The 21,100-nt window shown below is 51.7% G+C and overlaps 1 protein-coding gene across 2 annotated transcripts; it reads left to right on the top strand.

The window, feature by feature from the left end:
• Positions 1-2,663: 2,663 nt before the first annotated feature.
• Positions 2,664-19,020, top strand: LOC133749485 (cytochrome P450 4F3-like). Of its 2 annotated transcripts, XM_062178656.1 has the most exons (12): positions 2,664-3,157; positions 6,259-6,403; positions 8,899-8,952; positions 9,043-9,170; positions 12,826-12,947; positions 13,738-14,008; positions 14,953-15,019; positions 15,200-15,329; positions 17,667-17,800; positions 17,898-17,962; positions 18,132-18,214; positions 18,843-19,020. In XM_062178656.1, exons 1-12 carry the CDS (start codon positions 2,954-2,956, stop codon positions 19,018-19,020), a joined length of 1,581 nt encoding a protein of 526 aa, XP_062034640.1. In that variant the 5' UTR covers positions 2,664-2,953. The 2 variants fall into 2 exon arrangements, with proteins under 2 accessions (XP_062034640.1, XP_062034641.1); XM_062178657.1 differs by lacking the exons at positions 2,664-3,157; positions 6,259-6,403 and adding an exon at positions 7,085-7,178.
• The last annotated feature ends 2,080 nt before the right edge of the window (positions 19,021-21,100 follow it).

Raw genomic sequence — 21,100 nt, 5'->3', positions numbered from 1 at the left:
GTTGGGTTTGGATGAGAAACACCCTCTCCTCCTCCTCAGGACTGTGCCCAAGGACCCTGCCCTGAGACCTCCCCTTGTGGGGCAGCCTCTGGCAGCCCTGGCCATGCCCTCGGGGGCTGGTGCATGGACCACCTTTGCTGTGTACGTGAATTGCAGCAACCACTTCCGGTTTGAAAGTGAGGGTGGGTTTCAGCACCACTACGGCCTGCAGAGCAGCTGGATCCTGCTTATAGCACATCACCCTCTCCCTGGGTAGAGTTGGGGCCACTACTCCTATATCGTATAAGCCTGATTTCCCCTCCTGTCCCTCTGTGTGACTGAGAAAAAACTCGCCTTGCTTTGTGAAGTTTTCGGATGTGACCCTGAAAGTTGGTCAGTGCAGGTGGTTAGCCAACCTTCCATCTCAAACACATAGTAGGTCTACAGGGAGCTGAGCTTCCTCACTCACTGGGAGCTCTCTCTCTCTCTCTCTCTCTCTCTCTCTCTCTCTCTCTCTCTCTCTCGTGTCTCCAAGGCTCTGCCTGGTTTATTAAACTCTGTGCCCGTCCTTTGACACTTGATGTGATGGACAGGCCAGCAGGTGGATTCTGTCCCCATGGAAGGGAAGGAGATCATGGGTAGGAGGGACCCCCCCTCCCAAGGGCACTGGGACCGGCTGCCTGAATCCCATGGCTGATTGGGCTGGAGGTTGCAGTGCGGGTAGAGAGAGGTGTGGGGTCCCATGAGCATCTTACTGTGTCAGGAGTGCTGTCTTCTCCAGCCCTGCCATTCAGTAGCTCTGCTAGGAGCCTCCTCTCTCTCCCGACACCACACACAGTCATTTCTGGAAGGAGCACAGGATATGCTGGGTGAGGCTTCCTGGCTGTGAGAAGACTCCTGGTGGTGACACAAGGGCCTCACGATGTCTCCTCTCTGGGCCATCCATTGCCTGAGGTTCCAGTACTATCCACGTCCCTGGATGAAGAGAGCTTCGTCCCCAGTGAGTGGAGGGAAGCACCATTGCAGAGAGAAGGGTTGCGCCTCTGACAGACCTGGATTCCTCTGAGCTCTGTGTCTTGGGCTTGAGAGCTGTCCCCTCTGAGCCTCACTTGCTGGCCTGTTAAATGGCCTCCTCCTTTCTCTGGATGACATCACCTGGGTCTCCCCACCCGATCCCCAAGGGGCTGTGGTCCCAGAGAGCTGAGGGCAGGGCGCCAGGTGATATGGGTGAGCAGGCTCATGTCATATGGAGGACCTGGCACACAGAGGCCACATTTTTGTGCAGAGCATGCTGCATGCAGTAGGTACAGCAGCAGATAGTCATCATTCTTCATGTAGAGAATCAGGCACTCACTGTAGAGGATTTGTGTAGAGAACTTGAAACACAGCAGGCAGGAGCTAACAGAGAGCAGCCAGCACACAGAGGGGACACGTCATGGGGAACAACTGGCACATAGTACATGTGCTTTGTGTAGTGTGCCTGGAACACTGTAGACACAATTCACAAAGAACAGACAGCACACAGTAGGCATCCTTCATGGAGGGTACCCAGCACACAGTAGGCCCACTTTATGGTGCCTAGCCAGCACACAGTAGGTACACTTTATAGATAGCACTTAGCACTCAGGCACACTGGATGAAGAGGCAGCACACAGAAGACATATTATGTAGAGCCCTCAGCACACAGTAGGCCCACACTATGGTACATAGCCAACACATAGTAGGTACATGTTATGAATAGCAGTCAGGCACACTAGATGAAGAGGCAGCACACAGTAGGCTCATGTTATGCAGCACACTCAGCACACAGTAGGCCCACTTTATGGGGAGCCCCCAGCATGCAGTGACAGGACGTCCCCTGCAGTCTGTTGCACAGAGACCTGGCACACGGCACACAGCTCAAGGAGCGGGGCAGCCCCCTCCCACTCTCCCCCTGTTTGGAGCCCCCTCCTCCATGCTGCCCTCCTGTGTCCCCCTCTAAGGCTGTCACCCAACATCCCATTTCCCAGACAGGAAGACTGAGTCAGGAGGGCTTGCCCATGGTCACAGCAAGGATGGGGTAGATGAAGACTCCACTCGGTCCCCTGCCTCCTCCCTGCTCTACCTGGACCCCACCACGTGCTCAGCCACACTCAGCCTTGCCCCCTCCCCACCAAGCCTCCTCTCCAACTTCTCTTCCTACTGGCTGGATCTGCCCCCAGGTGACCCCACTGAGGCTGGATGCTGGGCTCTGTCTCCAGCTGCCTCTGCACTTGAACTCCTTCTGGGGCTGTGTTCGCAGTTTGAGGGCTGAAGGTTCCATGTCTGAGCCTCCTAACTGTGCTCTGATAAAACAGTCCAATGTCCTCCAGCCCCCACTGATCAAAGAGCTCAAGCTGTTCTGAGTTAAGGCTAAACCTGGCCATGTTCCCAGTCTCAATTTCCAATGTTGTTTTCTCCTGCTGTACTCTGGCCTGGGAAGGGGAGGGAGTTGTTGTGAACCTGTCAGCCCAGAGTCACCTTTGCCCCTTGCTTGGATCAGAAGGCGGTCCACGGAGCTCTCGCCAAGCGTTCTGTGGACTGAGTTGGTTCCTGTCACCCAGATGGCCTTGCCCCCACCCTCTTGGCTGGCTGCCCAGGCTGGGAGGAGGAAGCCACACCTGTGGGGATTGGAAGTTCCAGCCCAGCCCTGTCCAGATTGGCCTCATCCCACAGATTTCCCTAGAGTAGGAGCCTGGACAAAAGCAATCCAGGGTTGTCGGGAGAGGAGGCTGTTAGGGACAAGCTGGTTCTCTCTCTCTCTCTCTCTCTCTCTCTCTCTCTCTGTGTGTGTGTCTGTCTCTCTCTCTCACACACACACACACACACACCATCTCCACTCTCTGTCTCTTAGCTTGGATTGGCTGGATCCCCAGCCCAGAGCCCTCCCTACCCTACTTCCTGCCTCTCTCCACTGCCCTGAGCCCCCTTGTTCCCTTTCCCACTGCCTTGCGGGATGCTGCAGCTGATCCAGTCCTGGCTGGGGTTGGGGCTGGGGCTTGAGGCAGTCTCCCCATGGCTGCTCCTGCTACTGGTTGGTGCCTCCTTGCTCCTGGCCCGCATCCTGACCTGGACTCACGCTTTCCATAAAATGTCTCGAACCCTCCGAAGTTTTCCAGAACCTCCCAGATGGAACTGGTTCTTGGGGCATCTGCACCTGGTGAGTGTGGCCGCAGATGGGGCTGGGGTATCTGGGTGAATGGACTCCCTAAGGGGCTAGAGGTGGGGCTCTGGGAGCTGGGAGTCAGGAGGGAGCTGGGGTCTAGGACAGCAGGGCAATGAGCGAGGCCACTCAGCTACTCCTCTGCTGGGCTGCTCAAGCCTTTCCAACACCCTTGTTCTCCCACCCTCATTGGCTTTATATCTCTTTGCTGCCTGCCTTCTCCACCTAGAGAGAACTGCCAAGGGATTCCAGGGTGGGCTGCATGGTGGGGAGACCCCAGGCCTCCCCACATTCTCCACTGCTGGACTGGGGGCCTCCTGATGGGCCCATCCAGGGTCAGGTCCCATCTGGCCCATTTCCTCGTGCCTGCCCTGGTCTGGCTACTGTGGTCAGACAGGGATGAGCTGTGATGCCCCAGGTCCACACACACGGGGCACAGCTGGACCAGGGCAGAGGTGTGGGCGTCTCTCAGTGCCTCCCCTCTCTGGCCGCTTCCTGTCATCTCGCTCTTCCTCCCTAAGATGCACCCTGGGGCCCTGTTGCTCAACTGCATGAACACTGGCCTCCGACTTCCCCTTGGAGAATCCCTGGCCCCTCTTCTGGCTCAGGCCCGCTCTCCTCTTTGGTCAGTGTGGCTTCGGCTGTCTCACTTGTGCATGGCAGCACCATGGGTGTGTCAGAGGTTCAGCGAGAGGGTGCATGGGATGCACTCGGCGCAGACCCTGGGGAGCAGAAGGTGCCCACATGTGGGAGCCCCAGTTCTCAAGGACAGTCAGGGCTCACTTGTGCTCTCCATGGGGTCTGCCAAGGCTGGAGGGTCCCCAGTGTGCAGACCCTCCTCCGTGGAGAGACTGCTGGCCGTGTGGACTGGGCAGCACATGAGAGAATGTGGAAGCAGACTTAGGGACAAAGCTTGTGGCCATACTGATGTCCCCAGAAACTGTTCCTGCGTGGACCCTCCCTTTGTGGCTGCACCTGAGCTGGAACCAATCCCAGAATGAGTAAACCCATCCTCTTGAGCCAAGGTGGGCTTCCCTGTGGACAGAGAGCATGCTGCTCCCTCTGCCTGGGGATGCTCCTTTCTGATTTAGAGAGGGTCCCAAGAGGGAAGGGGCGGGGAGAAGCAGAGGTTCCCCCCCCCCTTCCTGCAGAATCCAGACCTGCTGCACTGTGCAGAGGCTGTGCCACTTCTGGGTCCTGCAGAGATACCTGCTGTGCTTCCTTCTGGAGGGAGCATCAGGCTTTGATAGCATATATAGCATGATGGATACCCATCACTGTGGTGTCCATCGGGGTCATTCCAGACCCGCCAGCCCCTGACCCAAATCCATGGATGCTCAACTCCCTTTGATAAAGTGGCATAATGTTTGCTTAGAACCCACATAACTCTCCCATATACTTTATATCATCTGTATATGACTCAGTATCTAAAACAATGTGTGAGGTATGCAAATAGTTGGACTGTATTGTTCAGGGAACGATTGCAAGAAACAAAGCTATACCTACACTGTACAGATCGAGTTCATTTTTTAAATGTGTTGGATCAACACTTAACCAAGGGGCCAGTGCTGTGGCACAGTGGGTTAACACCCCGGCCTGACGCGCCAGCATCCCATATGGGCACCGGTTCAAGACCCAGCTGCTCCACTTCAGATCCAGCTTTCTGCTATGGTCTGGGAAAGCAGTAGAAGGAGGCCCAAGTCCTTGGGCCCCTGCACCTTTGTGGGAGACCTGGAGGAAGCTCCTGGCTCCTGGCTTAGGATCAGCGCAGTTCCGGCCATTGCGGCCAATTGGGGAGTCAACCACCGGATGGAGGACCTCTCTCTCTCTTTCTCTCTCTCTCTCTCTCTCTCTCTGACTCTCCTCTCTCTGTGTAACTGACTTGCAAATAAATAAATAAATTTTAAAAAAAAAAGAAACACTTAACCAAACCTGTGGTGCAGAAGGCCAACTATAATCTGTCTATCATCTACCTATCCATTCATTCATCATTCTGTTATTTTATCTAGTTAGCTATTGACCCATAATTCTATCATCTATCCATCTAGAATGTATGTATGTATCATCTATGTAACTATTATCTATCATATGTTGTCTGTCTTTCCATTATTCTCTCTATGGTATTCTACATGGATCATTCTATCTATCCATACCTATCAATCATCTCTCTGTCTATATCACTTTACTTCTCTATCCAACATTTTATATATGTAACCATAATCTGTGCATATATTGTTCTATGTATCTGTCATCTGTTATCTGCCTATCCATAATTCTATTCATCTCTGTAACTGTCATCTATCTGTATACATGAATCATTATATACATATATCTATTGCATACATGTATCTATCTATATCCATGTATCTATATATATGTATCATCTAGATACATATGTATCATTCTATCTATCAATGTCTATCCATCCTCTCTCTCATCTACCTATATCTATGTACGTATTATCTATCGACCAGTCTACTTAACTATATAACTATTATCATTGTATATGTCATACCGTCATCTATATACCTATGCACACCTATCCATCATCTCTCTCATCTATCTATCATTCTAACATGTCTATCTACCTAATTATTTATCAAAGAGGGGATTTATTACGGGAATTGGTTTGCATGATTATGCAGGCTGAGAAGTCCCACGGCCCAGGAAACCAGTGGTGTAATTCAGTCTCGATGCAAAAACTGAGAAGAACCCAAGGAGGCTGCTGGTGTAAGCTGTTGATCCCAAAGGCCCAAGAATCCACAGTTCTGGTGGCCGAGGACAGCATATGGTGACCCACCCCCCACAGAGAGTGAATTCACCCCACCTCTGCCTTGGTGTTCTCAATGGACTGGACGATGCCTGCCCTTCCTGGGTCCTCAATGGAATGGACGATGCCTGCCCTCATTGGAGACAGGATATCTTCCTGACCCAGGCTATCCACTCACATGCTACTCATTCACATGTTTCTTCTGGAAACATCCTCAGAGCACACCCAGAAATCATGTCTTACCAGCTCTCTGGGCATCCCTTAGCTCAGTCAAGTTGACACTGGAAATGAACCACCACAGGAGGTGACAACCCCACCTTTCTTGCAGGTCAACTCCACGGAAGAGGGCATGAAGGAAGTGACCCAGCTGGTGATCGCCTTTCCCCAAGGCTTTCTGATCTGGATGGGCCCCATTATGCCTCTCGTCATGCTGTGCCACCCTGACGTCGTCCGACCTGTCCTGAATGCCTCAGGTGCCCAGGCAGTGATGGTGGTGGTGGGCGCCATGGTACATCCAGCCACTTCCAGCCCCTTCACCCCAAGTGGCTGGGCAGCCCCCAGTGTTCCCTGGCCCCCATCCCTCCTCTCTCAGCTGTCTTCCTCTTTGTTTCATGCATTCACCAACCTCCAACCACTGTCTCCTTCCTCCGCTGCTATCTGATCCCCTTGCCCTGGAGTGCTGGGCTCCCCTGTGTTTCCAGGAGGCTTCAGTCTGAGGCTGGATCAGAACTGAGACATGTGGCCAGGAGTAAGCCAGAGGGAGACGGGCTGCAGCAGTTCAGAGGAGGTGCCACGTCTCTGTTGGGCCAGGCTGAAGTCTCCCTGGAGGAGGACTTGTCACAGCTGGGTCTGGAGTGATGATAATGGGTGCTGCAATGTTGGTGCAGTGGATCTTGGTAGCATACGATAGTAGCAGCCTTGCCTCTGCCCAGGCCCAGAGTAATGAGGAGGGCTTGCAGCGTGGAGTCTCTGGATTACTATTTCTGTGACAGCCACCTCTGATGGGACAGATCCTTCTACCCAGATGAGTGGTTTGTCCCCTGCATGTTCATTTCCTCTCTGCTCCAGTGCCCAGGAATCTCCTCTAGGAGACTGCACCTCATCCTGGAACCCTCCCATTGCCCTCTGCCCTCTCCTCCCCATGCAGATCAATGATAAAAAATGGGCAATGTCCACCAGAAAGTGAGGAGATCCGACACAGGCCCTCATTCTCTGTGGCTTCTGAAAATCAGATGGATGAGAACCCAGGTTTGGGGTTTGGGGATCCAAATGGGGAACGGCTGTTTCTGTGACCCTGTGACTAAAGGATTCTGACTGCTGTGTACTGGGAATGTGGGGAGGGGGCCCAGGAGGGGACTCAGCACTCAGAGGGTGATGGGCGCTGGGTGGAATTTCCAGGGCTCCGTCTGGGTCCCTGCCCACAGGTCTTTCTCTGGCAGCCTAGAAGAGCCTGCATCGGTCCTCTTTGTTCTTCTCCAAATTCAGAGCTCAGAGGAAGGCCTCCTGTACCCCCAGGGCCTGGCACACACGTTTGTGGATGTGTGCTGCTGGTGGGTGGGGCCTTGGTATGTCATCGTCCACATCTTCCACCTTCCCCCCTCTACACATCAAGCCTGTGCTCTTTGCTCCAGATAGATAGCATGGTGGCCACTGCTTCCCTGCTGCCAAGGTCTCTGTGCTGCCTCTGCCTGAGCAGGTGACCCAAGTGCAGACAGGAAGGGCTGCATGGTCTCATCCTGTCACATTTGCATTTATACCTGGTCCTTGGTTATGCCTGGCATATGTTAGACCTAGTTACACCTGTTGTAGACTTAGCTTTGGAATGTAGTAGATGATCGTGTCCAGAGCCCAACTCTGGCCAAGGGCATTGGAGGCATGGCAGGTTCTTGTCTGTAGTGTGGTTTAAGTTTGTCTTTTTGTCCTACTACTCATGCCTGTTCAAGTCGGGGGCTCGTCTGAGATCTGTAACTCAAGTTCTTTTGTGAAATGTCTGTCGCCTTTTTTTTTGAGTCTTGTCTAAAGTATGTCTGAGGGTATATTCAAGTCATGTCTGTTGCCCAACTAGGTCTTGCCTGGATCACAGTTAAGACATCAATAGGAACATTCTTAAGTTTTGCTTGTGGGGCACGCTGGAGTCATGTCAGATGGTCACAGCTCCATGTCAGAGCATGTTATGCCATTTACAGGCAGGCTGTAAAGTTGTGATCATGTCAGGACATGTTTAGACATGTTGGGGTCAAGTGCCATATCCAGGAGCAATTCAGGAGATTCCAGAGTGCTTTGGAGCAAGCAGTATCCTAGGTTCATGCACGGATGTTTTTAATGCATTTTTAATGATTTAATTTATTCATTTGAAAAGTAGAGCTACAGAGAGAGAGAGAAGAGAGAGAGAGAAAGGTCCTCCACCTTCTGGTTCACTCCCCAAATGGTCACAATAGCCAAGCTTGGCTGATGTGAAGCCAGGAGCCAGGCACTTCTTCTGGGTCTCCCATGCAGTTGCAGGCACCCAAGCACTTGGGCCATCTTCTACTGCTTTCCCGGGACATAGCAGAGAGCTGGTCCACAAGAGGAGCAGCCGTGACTCAAATTGGTGCCCATATGAGATGCCAGCACCACAGGCGGAGGTTTAGACCACTATGCCACAGTTGTGACACCCTTGCAAGGATGTTTTAAGAGCTGTGCTGTGCTCAGGTGTTGCAGAACACAGTGGGCCATGCAGGAGCCATGTGAAGGCATGATGTAGTGTGTTGGGCCATGTTAGCTTGTGCCTTTGCTCTGCTGTGCATCCTTAAGCCTGGTCTGGTTCCCACTAAATTTTTCCCTCCTTCTTTCCTTCTCTATCCTTGGTACACTTCTTGCTTTGTTGGGTTGGGAGGGGAGAAGTGCACCCGCTGACTGGCAGTCTGTACCCCACCCAGGGTCCCTCCTCTGCCCTCTCATGGCCCCTGATTATCCTTGTCCCCAACAGCTGCCATTGCACCCAAGGACAGAGTATTATACAGATTCCTGGAGCCATGGCTGGGTGAGTAACTGAAGGTGGGAGGGTTCAGGCCACCCTTGGGGGTCAGGGGGAGGTGATGGCCTTGTCCTCTGCCCATGGCTGCCCTCCTAGGAGATGGGCTTTTGCTGAGTGCCGGTGACAAGTGGAGCAGCCATCGTCGCATGCTGACGCCTGCCTTCCATTTCAACATCCTGAAGCCCTACATGAAGATTTTCAACAAGAGTGTAAATGTTATGCATGTGAGTGCCTTAACCCCAGGACCCTGGATGGAGTCTCTGGAGCAAAAATGGCCACAGACGTTTCCATCCAGAGCTGTTTGATCTGTGGGTAGCGGGGAGGCCATTGTTGTGTCTTTCCCTTTGAGCCTGCTTGCTCATTGCTGTAATGGGACTAATAACCCCTAACTAAAAGACAAGAGTGCTTGGGTTTGGATCCTAACTCAGTTCGTGGGTCCCCTTTTCAGCTAGTGTGCACCCTGAGAGTCAGCAGCTGATACCTCAAGTCCTTGAGTACCTGTCTCTCCTGTGTGGGAGACCTGCATTGGGTTTCCAACTCCCAGTTTCAGTGCTGGCCTAACCACAGCCACTGCAAGCATTAGGGAGTGAACCAGTAGATGGGAACCCTGTCTCTTGCCACCTGTCTCTCTCATCTCTATCTCTGGTTGTATCTATATCTATCTATCTATCTATCTATCTATCTATCTATCTATCTATCTATTGCCTGTTTCTCTCATCTCTATCTCTGGTTGTATCTATATCTATCTATCTATCTATCTATCTTCTGACACTAAAATAAATGAATGAGGCATTTTAAAAACTACCAAAAGGGTGTTCTAGATGATTTCATGAAATCATGTTCCTGGCACACTGGTGCTCAGAAGGCATCAGTCTCCAAGACTGTCTCACAGAAACTCCAACAGACTCAATATGTTGGTGACCAAGCTTTCCTAGTAACTGTTACTGAGTCGTGCACCATTCAAAACCCATAGGTTTCAAGCAATAAGGGTTTGTGACTGCTGATAAGCCCATAGATGATGTGGCTGGTTCTCCTGATGTGAATGGGATCACTCACAGTGCATGATAAGCTGTGGGTCAGGAGACAACACTGCTGATCGTTGCTCTGTTGTCACACCTGTTTGTGGCTCTGCTGGCTTTAAGGCAATGGAAGCTTGGTCACACTGACTTTTTCCAAGTGTTTTCCTCTCTTAGGAAGGATGTCTTCAGCTCACATGGCAGAGACACTAGTTCAGAGGAGTGGCAGGAGGCTTTGCTTTGCTGGCATTATTTCCTCACTTTCACCACCTTTTGTTGGTCAAAGAATCAAAGCAGGAGGGAGCGATGCAGGCTTTCTGTGTTAATAGAAGTTGCTGAGAAGTCCCATTGTGAGAGGTGTGGATACAGGGAGAAGCAGAGAATTGAGTAAAGGCTTTGTGAAGCGACTAAGATTTTTTTTTCTCACAGTCCTTTTGGCTTGCGACCTTTCTCCAAGCCACCTGAAACACATGTGGGTGCCACAATTGAGATTCAATGGATGCCTACTCATATAGTATAGTCTATTACAAGGTATGTGAATTAGGCTTAGGAAATTTGGATTTTTAACAACTTTTATTAATATAAAAAGATCAGATTTTATGTATATAATAGACAAAATTCTAAGAAGATAGTCGTACTCTTCTATCTCCCTCTCTCTGTCCCTCCTTCATTCCTTTCTTTTTTCTTTAATTTTGCGCAATGCCATCTTTGAGTTTACTCAATGATCAGAGGATTAATGCACCACTAGCCATAATGTTAAACAAGCAAAAAGTAGAAAGACCTTTGGGCTGGTGCCGCGGCTCAATAGGCTAATCCTCTGCCTGTGGCACCGGCACCCGGGTTCTAGTCCCGGTTGGGGCGTATGATTCAGTCCTGGTCACTCCTCTTCCTGTCCAGCTCTCTGCTGTGGCGCGGGAGTACAGTGGAGGATGGCCCAGTCCTTGGGCCCTGCACCCGCACCAGAGACCAGGAGAAGCACCTGGCTCCTGGCTTCGGATCAGCGCAGTGTGCCGGCCACAGTGTGCCGGCCACAGCAGATATTGGAGGGTAAACTAACGGAAAAAGGAAGACCTCTCTCTCTCTCTCTCTCTCTCTCTCTCTCTCTCTCACTGTCCACTCTGCCTGTCAAAAAAAAAGACCTTTGTTCTATAGGAATATGGAGAAAGGGTATTAACAGTAATTAAATCATAAGGTGCCAATTTCATTCTTGTACATTTTTTGTATTCTGTATTAACTACCACATAGCAGAGGAAACATATAGTTGTCTTTTGGGGACTGGCTTATTTCAGTAAGCATAATGGCCTCCAGTTGCATTCATGGTTTTGTTTTGCTTGTTTTTTGCAAAAGACAGGATTCCATTCTTTTTATGGCTAAGTAGTATTCTGTCATGTATATATACCACATTTTCTTTATCCAGTCATCAGTTAATGGACATTTGTGTTGATTGAATATCTTAGCTATTGTGAATTGAGCTGCTATAAACATGGGGTTACAGATAACTCTTTCATATGCTGATTTCTTCTCATCTGGGTAAATTCCAGGAGTGGGATGGCTGGGTCATACAGTAGATGTAGTTTCAGATTTCAGAGGACTCTTCCATACTGCTCCTACTAGTTTACACTCTTGAATACCCTGCTGTTGGAAGTGCAAACAAGGACGTCTATTTTTATGGCAAGTGAAAGGACTCCTGTCTTTTGTACAGTGGCAGTCATTACCTCATCCCTCAGTTTTATCTTCAAAGGTTAAGGATCAGGTTAAGAGAAGGAGGGATTAGAATACCTGACATACCTAGCAAGGGTGTTCAGGGCCCCCTGGAGAACTACCTCTCCCAACATATGGGTATTTTTTTTAATTCCCCCATAATGGGACCTGGCATTGTAGTGTAGTGTATATATCCATGGCCAGTGATACTGACATTTCACATGGGCACCGGTTCATGTCCTGGCTACTCCACTTCAGATCCAGCTCTCAGCCAATGGCCTGAGAAAAAGCAGCAGAAGATGGTCCAAGTGTTTGGGCCCTTGTCACCCATGAGGGAGACCCATATGAAGCTCCTGGCTCCTGACTTTATTACAGACATCGGGGAAGTAAACCAGTGAATGAAAAATCTCCTCTCCTCTTCTCTCTTCTTCTTCGTCTTCACCTTCATCTTCATCTTTGTCTTCCTTCTCTCTCTCTCTCTCCATCCCTCTTCCTCTCTCTTTGTAACTCTTTCAAAACAAACAAATAAACCTTTAAAGAAAAAGAAATCCCCATATCATTATGAAGATGAGGATGGCTACTGTTGATTGAGTGAAGATTCAACACATACTACAGATGATGACATGTGCCAATTCCATGCTATATTCTGCCTAATTTAATTTTCAGAACCCTGTGAGGTACAGGTTATTTGTACTCCATTATGGAGGGTGCAACTAGGGGTCAGCTACATTAGTGAGTTTGCCCCGGCTCACCCAGTTAGTGAGTCTGGAATGGTGTACCTTTGACACCACTTTCTGGAATGGTGTACCATTGATACGATTTCTGGAATGTGTATCATTGACACCACTTTGATTGATCTGGCACCCAAACAGGTCAACTCAACTGTTCCTGTAGACTTGACATTGCTCAGGGAGGAGAAATGAGCTACCAAGGGCACACAGAGAACAACAGGAAGAGTTGGGACTTGGACCCAGGTCTGTTGAGACCAAGTCCAGAGTATTCCTCTCTAGACAGTAACAGCATTCATGCCCACCAGGGCTGGTCCTCGCTGGGGTTGAGTGCCTGGGCAGAGTAAGAGAGGCTGAATTTGGGAGAGTCCACCATGGTGGTTGGGCTTAGAGAACCAGGACCCAGCCCTGCCTCTCTCTTCTTCTCTGGCCAGGCTAAGTGGCAGCGCCTGGCCTCGGAGGGCAGTGCCCGTCTGGACATGTTTGAGCACATCAGCCTCATGACCCTGGACAGCCTGCAGAGATGCGTCTTCAGCTTTGACAGCAATTGTCAGGAGTGAGTCCTTGCCCAAGCATAGAAACTTGGTTCCTGGACTGAAGGGAGAAGGTGGGGGAGAGAGGACTGACTGGCAACCAGGACAGCCTTTCTGGAGGAGGTGCTTAGATATAAGCATTGATATACAGGGGGAGAGAGAGAGAGAGAGAGAGAGAGAAATAGAGAGAGAAATAGAGAGAAATAGTGGTCTTTCCAGATTGGTACAGATGTTTGAGTGAAGGCAGGGAGGCCAGGATGAGCAGAGTGTGAGCAACAGGTGGTGAGGAGATACCTTGGAACTATGGTTCAAGGGGTAGGCAGTGGTTAGGTCTTAACAACACTGAAAAGCCAGTCAAGGCAGTATGAAGTGTTATCCTGAGGTTTCCAGAGAAGTCTGGATGTATTTGTGAAGATGATGGGCCTGGTCACAGTTGACTTTTGCGAACTGTCATGTAGACACGTAATGGAATTGACATTGGAGACAATGAGGCCATACACAGGGCCAGCCCCTGGGTCTGTTGGAGCAGGATGATGTCGATGGCCAATATCAGAAAGGAGAGATGGGGCAGGAGAGAAAGAAGAAGAGCGTAATATCCCTAGATACTGGGCTCTGAGTGCCTGTGCCACAGACACAAGGCAGAGGTGGGTTGCAGAGGGAGGAGTGAATTTGGAGAGGCAAGTCTCATGCTGATCTGTGGGGCTACTTGCAGACACACAGTCTCCTGATGGTAGGTAGCTGCTGGCTGCTTGGAGAGTCCTCAGGCTTCAGGTGTGTTAATTTGCTGCCTCTCTTTATGATCTCACCCTGCAGGAAGCCCAGTGAGTACATTGCCGCCATCTTGGAGCTCAGTGCCCTTGTAGTCAAAAGACACCAGCAAATCCTCCTGCACACAGACCTCCTGTACTACCTCACCTGCAATGGGCAACGCTTCCGCAGGGCCTGCCACTTGGTGCATGATTTCACCGATGCCATCATCCAGGAGCGGCGTCACACACTCCCTAATCTGGGGATTGATGAGGTCCTCAACGCCAAGGCCAAGAACAAGACTTTGGACTTCATTGATGTGCTCCTGCTGACCAAGGTGGGCTTCCCAAGGACCTCCAGTCAAAGGCAGCATTATGTCCAGTGTCAGTTAGAAGCATGTGGACTTGATCTGGCGTTCACTGTAGGTACTAGAAGAAGGGAGGGAACATTTAAGAGATGACTGTGGAATGCAGGCATCAGGGGCTGCTAAGTCTGAGATTGGGAAGAGGCTGAGATTTTACTCTTGGCAAGTTCATCAGTTAGTCTGCCACAATCAACGTCTATATCCAAGTCTGTATCTATGTCTACATAATCTGTCCCCATCCTCTACTGACAGAGGCACCAAAACCCCAGATCAGAGCAGCTCATTTCTTGCTCACAGAACTTACAGCAGCCACATCAGGACTATAGCACAGGCTTCTCCTTCCCACATTTCCCCAGGAGAAGGCAACGTTTTTACTTGTATGTGCAGCAGGGCCTGCACAACAGATGGGGCTCTGTTTGAGTCTTCGATGACACCTTGGCACTTTGTTTCTTCGAAAGTGTGTGTGTGTGTGTGTGTGTTTGAGAGAGAGACACTTAGCCCTAGAGCATAAGCAGATCTTTCCAGTGGAAAGCTATCTACAGATTTCCAGATAAAATGCCTCCAGGTGGACTTACCACCCTGGCGTATGAGTCACTATCTTTGGAGCAACACTTAATCTCAGACTTTCAAGGCAAACTAATGCCCAGTCCTCCTATATCCCAGATGGTCCGTATTTTTTTCTCAGGAAACCTCCAGCATGCAGAAACATGCAAATTCTCATGGATCATTGATTCTCCCCAGCAAGCTCAGGGAAGCCCAGGAGGAGGCCCGAGAGGAGGGGGTCCTGTGATGGTCACCGAGAGAGATCTAGGGATACACAGTGGGCTTGGGTCACTGAGTGAATGACGGGGGTTTAAAGATTGTCTCAGGTTAGTCTCAGGAGCTAGTGTGATGTGGTCGTCTTGTGTTGATTCCAGGATGAAGATGGAAGGCATTTGTCAGATGAGGACATACGGGCAGAGGCTGATACCTTCATGTTTGAGGGTGAGGATCCCATGTGGACTGCAGTGGGGGCAGGCGTCTCTGCTTCCCGTAGACATGATGGGTTGGTCCTAGATCATGCCATAGTCTCCCCAGCCTCCTTGAGGACTCCAGGTAGGGGCGCTGTCCACACTCTGGTGCTGAAGCAGCCCAGAGACCTGAGCAGGCCTTGGTTTCCCTCAGGCCATGACACCACGGCCAGTGGTCTCTCCTGGGTCCTGTACAACCTCGCACAGCACCCAGAATACCAAGAGCGCTGCCGGCAGGAGGTGCAGGAGCTGCTGAGAGACCGGGAATTTAAAGAGATTGAGTGGTGAGTGTGGGTCCTCCTGGCTTGTCCCCAAGCCCCTCTCATTGGGTCAGTGCTCCACAGTGGGGCAGGAGGGAGGTCTCTGTTGATTCTGCTGTTACTCCTTGGTGCACTGGCTGTGTGGCAGGGGAAAGACTGCAGCGTGTGGGACAGAACAATCCAGGTTCTAAAATGAGCCTCCATCCCATTCCCTTCCTCTCCTTCCTGAACTTTCATTTCCCCTCCAAACATCTTCCCTCTCTGAAGATTTGTGCTTCTTCCTGCCCCCCAATTCCTACCCTATTGTCCAGGAACACCCGGTGGGAAGGGCCATGCCTCTCGTGTACACAAGGCAGTCTTCATCCATCCAAGAGACTGTCTTAGCAAACACAGCCCACATTGCCTTCCCAGCTGTATTCTGTGCTCTGGAGACCTGGGAAGCACCTCTCCCAGGGGTCTGTCTTCTAGGAGCTTCCATCCTGATGGGGACCAGCCCCAGCCCAGTCCACATGAGTGGGGATAAGGATGAGAGTGGAGAAGCAAGGCTAGAGATAAGACAGTTGTCTCACCCAAGAACCTGAACAGTGAACCTATCTGAGTGCATCGGTGGGCACAATGCTGTGGCTCAGAAGACAGCCAGGGCCAAGGAGTGAGGAAGAAGCAGGGAGGAGAGTGCTGGGTCATATGAGAAGATAACACTGGACACGACAGGGGAGGCTGGTTGCAGAATTGGCAAATAGTGCCAACAGCCTCAGTCTTCACCCCATGACCAACGCAACAGGGAACCATGGGAAGTAATTGAGCAGATCTAGGCACCAGCAATATCCTCCCAGGGCTACTGTGAGGGCATACCAGAGAGAAGAAGCTGGAGGACAGGGCATGGAGGAGACCTGAGCCTGGCAGAGGGTAGATGTGGAGTGGGGTTGGCATGGCACACGCATCCGCCCTCCCACACTAGCCCTTACTCGGGACATCTGCCCTGTGAGGTGAAGAAACAGTTTTACCCTTTCCAAACCAAAATCTGGAGCAACCTTATGCACTTGGTTTTTAAAAATGAGTGTACAAGAGCATTTTGATAACAAATGACTTGCCTTCTTAAACCTCACTGTCAATGATTTCTGTCTCTACAGAAAACGGTTATTCCTATGCTAACACTTTCTGAACACCAACCTCCTTTTCTGTGCACATCTGACTGTGTTGATGAAATAGACACAAGCCTGCATATTAGCAATATATCACTGAGAGCTGTTCTTTTTCTCAAAATATTTGTTTTGCAAATTGGATATTTTTAACTTTGTCCCTTATTTGTAATTGGCAACTTTAAATTATATGTATTTATGGGATACAACATGAAGTTAGCATATAGACAGATGTAGGATGATTAAATCTAACAAATGGATGTATTCACCATCTCAGGTACTCATTATATGTGAAACCATTTGAGTTGTATCCTCTGAGCAATTTTGAAAACTACTTTTTAAATGTTTATAATTTGTTTTTGAAAGTCCGAGTTACACAGAGAGAGGGAGGGACAGAGAGAGATCTTCCATCCACTGGTTCCCTCTCCAAATGGTCATAACAGGCAGGGTTGGGCCAGGCAAAAGCCAGGAGCCAGGAGCATCATCCGGCTCTCTCATGTAGGTGCAGGGGCCCAGTAAGATTTGGGCCATCTTCCACTGCTTTCCCAGGCACATTAGCAGGAAGCTGGATCAGAAGTGGAGCAGCAGGGACTTGAACCATTACCTGTATGAGATGCCAGCCCTGTAGTGTAAATAGATACAAGTCCATATCATCTGTCTCTCTGCTTGGCTGTGTATGTAACAGTCTATCAACATATCTGCCTAGTCCAGCTATCTTTTATATGTCTGTCTATCTACCTATCCTGTCTTCCAACTATCATCTATCTGCCTATCCAACTCCTTGTCAATCATCATTTGTCTATATCTACGTGACCATCTTCAGCATCATTTTTATGCAAATGTGCTAGCTTTTCTTACAAGTCACTTTTAGTTTCTACTTTAGATATCATTGTGGGGTACTGTGGGACATATTTATGGGGTACCGTGGGACATTGCAATATAAGTAACAATGCGTAATGATCAGATGAAATACCTCATATCACATTCATCATTTCTGTGTGCTTGTGCTTGACTTTGTGAAACATATCTTCCAAAAATGACTGGCTTTATTATCTCTGGTATTTCCCTCCTTTTCTGCTTTCTCATGATCTATTCTGCTTGTCTCAGCTCAGTTATCTGGGCCATCTAAGTTTATTTCGTTGTAGGGAGAAAGCTCTCAGCGGTTACCAGGTGGGCGGTGGGCTCTGTGCTGCTCGCTGGACAATGTCTGCGTCTTCCTCAGGGATGACCTGGCCCAGCTGCCCTTCCTCACCATGTGCATCAAGGAGAGCCTGCGGCTGCACCCCCCGGTCACAGTCATCTCCCGCTGCTGCACCCAGGACGTGGCGCTCCCGGACGGCCGGGTCATCCCCAAAGGTGCCCGCACACCAGTAGGGGGCGCCTCCAGGGAGGGGCAGGAAGGGGGTCCACCAGATGCGGGGCCTTGTCCTCACTGCCCTGTCCCCTCCCACAGGCGTCATCTGTGTTATCAGCATTTTCGGGATCCATCACAACCCAGCTGTGTGGCCGGACCCTGAGGTGCCCTCCCCTCCCCACATCCACCCTTGCCCATTCCCAGGGTCCCAGAGGGAAGACGGGGCAGAGAATCAGACACCAGCTTCCCCCACCACGCACGCACACCTGTGTCTCCAGGGCCGGCTGTGCTGGGAGAGCCCACCCAGCAACCCTGTCCCCTCCTCACCTCCAGGTCTATGACCCCTCCCGCTTCGAGCCAGAGAAGGTCAAGGACAGGTCGCCGCTGGCTTTCATCCCCTTCTCAGCTGGGCCCAGGTGAGGGCGGTGGGAGTCTGAGCCAGGCTGAGTGACAGGGCGGGGTCTGGGTGTGAGAGTGGGGGAGGAAGTGTGGAGGGGGCGTTGCTGAGGCCTGAGTCTGGGGGCAAGGAATGGAGCGAAGCTGGTCCAAGAGGGCCCATAGGAGACGCAGAGCCCCCGTCTGGTGTGCAGGCCTGGTTTGGGGCCTGGGTCTGGGCAAGGGTGGGAAGATAGGAGAGCCCCCCCCCAGGGGTCCCAGCAAGATCCTGCACCAGGTGCAGGAGTGATGTGCTTGGTGCTGGTCGGGCAGCAGCAGCACCTCCGTCCCCGACTGCTGGTCCGAGTTGGGGGCTGGAGTCCGGGACAGGCGGGGGGATATTGAAACGCACAGGGGGTCCCAGAAAAGGGGTGCCCCATTTCTGCCCCAGGGACCCCTCAGGGTCAGGTTCCCAGAATAGAGTTCTGCGGGCAGTCAGCACAGCCTCGTGGTCCATGGTCTGAGTTGGGGGCTGGGTCAGGGGATGCACAAGCCCGCAGCGGGTCCCAGGCACGGGTAGCCCCCTCCTGTGTCCCTCAGGCTGGGCAGGTGGGGCGGGGTCCCTGGCTGAGGTCCCAGGGCGCGGTCTCAGCCCGGTCTCGCCCGCAGGAACTGCATCGGGCAGTCCTTCGCCATGGCCGAGATGAAGGTGGCACTGGCGCTCACCCTGCTGCGCTTCCGCGTCCTGCCCGACGGCACCAAGCCACGCAGGAAGCCGGAGCTGATCCTGCGCGCCGAGGACGGCCTCTGGCTGCGGGTGGAGCCGCTGAGCGCAGGCCCACAATGACCACCACGAGCCCACGCATCCGCCTTAGCACAATCCCAGGAATAAACTGTGCTGTCTCCTCTACCTGAGCCTTGCTGGGAGCCAGCAGGGGGCACTGCGGAGCTACAGGGACCCAGGATAGGCGTGGAGGGTGCAGGGTAGGCTGGTGTCTGTCTCTCTGGCTGGGCACAGCCGAAGCGTGGACCTCATCCCACGATAGGAAACAGGAAAGGGACTGGAGTTAAGGACAGACCCATATAGGGTCATGCTGGACCCCTAGGAGTGCCCCCAAGACAGAGGTCTTTGGCCTGCAACTTCCACCCGGGGAGCCTCGGGAATTCTAGTTGCGTCCCTGCTCTTGCCAGCATGTGTGTCCCTGGCCGCTGCTCCGGTCTGGACCCCCAACCCTTTTTTGGCCTCCCTGATGCTGCCGGGGCTGCCTGGCTGACAGATACTGGCTGAAGCCCCATGGTGCACCACAGTGGGCTCCTCCTTCCCCCATTTCACTCCCAGCTTCCTCCTTCTTCCCTCTCATCCCAGGTGCCTGGCTTGGGGTGGGTGCGGGCAGGGCCGTAGCCTTGGACTCTTGAGATTCAAAGCCAGACCACTGGAGACCAAAAATCACCCCCACGGGTTTGGGGCCTGGGCCTGGGCTTGATGCCGCAGTGAGACTTGAGAAGTTAATCCTCTGTGCCTCAATCTCCCCAGTGGTAGAGGGGACGACAGCCACACCTGTTGCCCTAGGGTTGTCCCTGGGATTCCATGTGAGGGACTGAGCACAGTGCTTGGTGCATGGAAAACACCCCGTAAAGGAGGCCACTGCTCTGTCCTCTCTCAGAAAGCCTGACTCCTGCAGACCAAAGTCCTCAAGGACCAACGTGTACCCTGGGTGTTGGTTCAATCAGTCCTTGCCCCACCGGGCAGTGTGTGTAGAGCGGGTTGTTTCTGAGAGTGCTGGGGGCACCTGGAGCGGCACGGAGGTGGGAGAATAGGAGACAGCTCAGTTCTTTCTCAGAATACTATCCTGCTACCAATGTCATCTGTGCACCATTGATCCCCTGCCAGCCCTCACACCACCTTCCCCAGCGGATGCCCCCTCCCTCTGCACTCGGCCCCCCACCTGGATGCTGGTTTCCTTTTTTAAATATTTATTTTTTTATTTGCATTGCATGCACGCACACACACACACACATCTTCCACCTGCTGGTTCACTCTCTGAACAGCCACAATGGCCAGAGCTGGGCCAGGAGCCAGGAGCTTCATCTGCATCTCCAACGTAGGTAGCAGGAGCTGAAGCACTTGGCACCATCTTCTGCTGCTTTCTCAGGCACATTAAAAGGGAGCAGGATTGAAGTGGAGCAGCCGGGACTTGAACTGGCGTTCATATGGGATGCCGGTGTTACAGGTGGTGGCTTACCCAGCCGTGCCACAGCGCTGGTCCCCAGATTCTGATTTCCTAACATCTCAGTCTTTTTTTTTTTAAAGATTTATTTATTTATTTGAAAGACGAGTTTCACAGAGAGAGAAGGAGAGGAGAAGGAGAGGCAGAGAGAGAGAGAGGTCTTCCATCTTCTGGTTCACTTCCCAGATGGCCACAACAGCCAGAGCTGCACCGATCAGAAGCCAGGAGGCAGGAGCTTCTTCCGGGTCCTCCACACGGGTGCAGGGGCCCAAGGACTTGAGCCATCTTCTACTGCTTTCCCAGGCCATAGCAGAGAGCTGATTTGAAGTGGAGCAGCCGGGACTTGAACTGGCACACATATGGGATGCCAGTGCTGCAGGCCAGGGCATTAATCCACTGTGCAACAGCGCCGGCCCCAACATCTCAGTTTTTCCCGGTCCCATGTTCCCTCTTTGGAGCAGAGTCTCACCCTTCATCACAGTCCAAAGGAAAAACCCAGCAAGATGTTCCTGAGACTGGAGATGCCGATGTTCAAGTGGATCTGGGAGACAAGCCAGTTACAAGTGTGCAGTGAGACCGCTAGGGTCACCGTGTGTTGTCCTTGTTGTCACAGTTTTGTAGGTGGAGGGTGACTTAGTCTTCACAGATCACTTTGAGCTGTCTTATTTCCTGTGTGTGTGTGCGTGTTCTCACTGCATT

The sequence above is a fragment of the Lepus europaeus genome, chromosome 20 (assembly GCF_033115175.1).
Source record: "Lepus europaeus isolate LE1 chromosome 20, mLepTim1.pri, whole genome shotgun sequence".
Lineage (NCBI taxonomy): Eukaryota > Metazoa > Chordata > Mammalia > Lagomorpha > Leporidae > Lepus > Lepus europaeus.
Note: the sequence above shows the minus strand (reverse complement) of the source record. Positions and strands in the feature narration are given on the sequence as shown.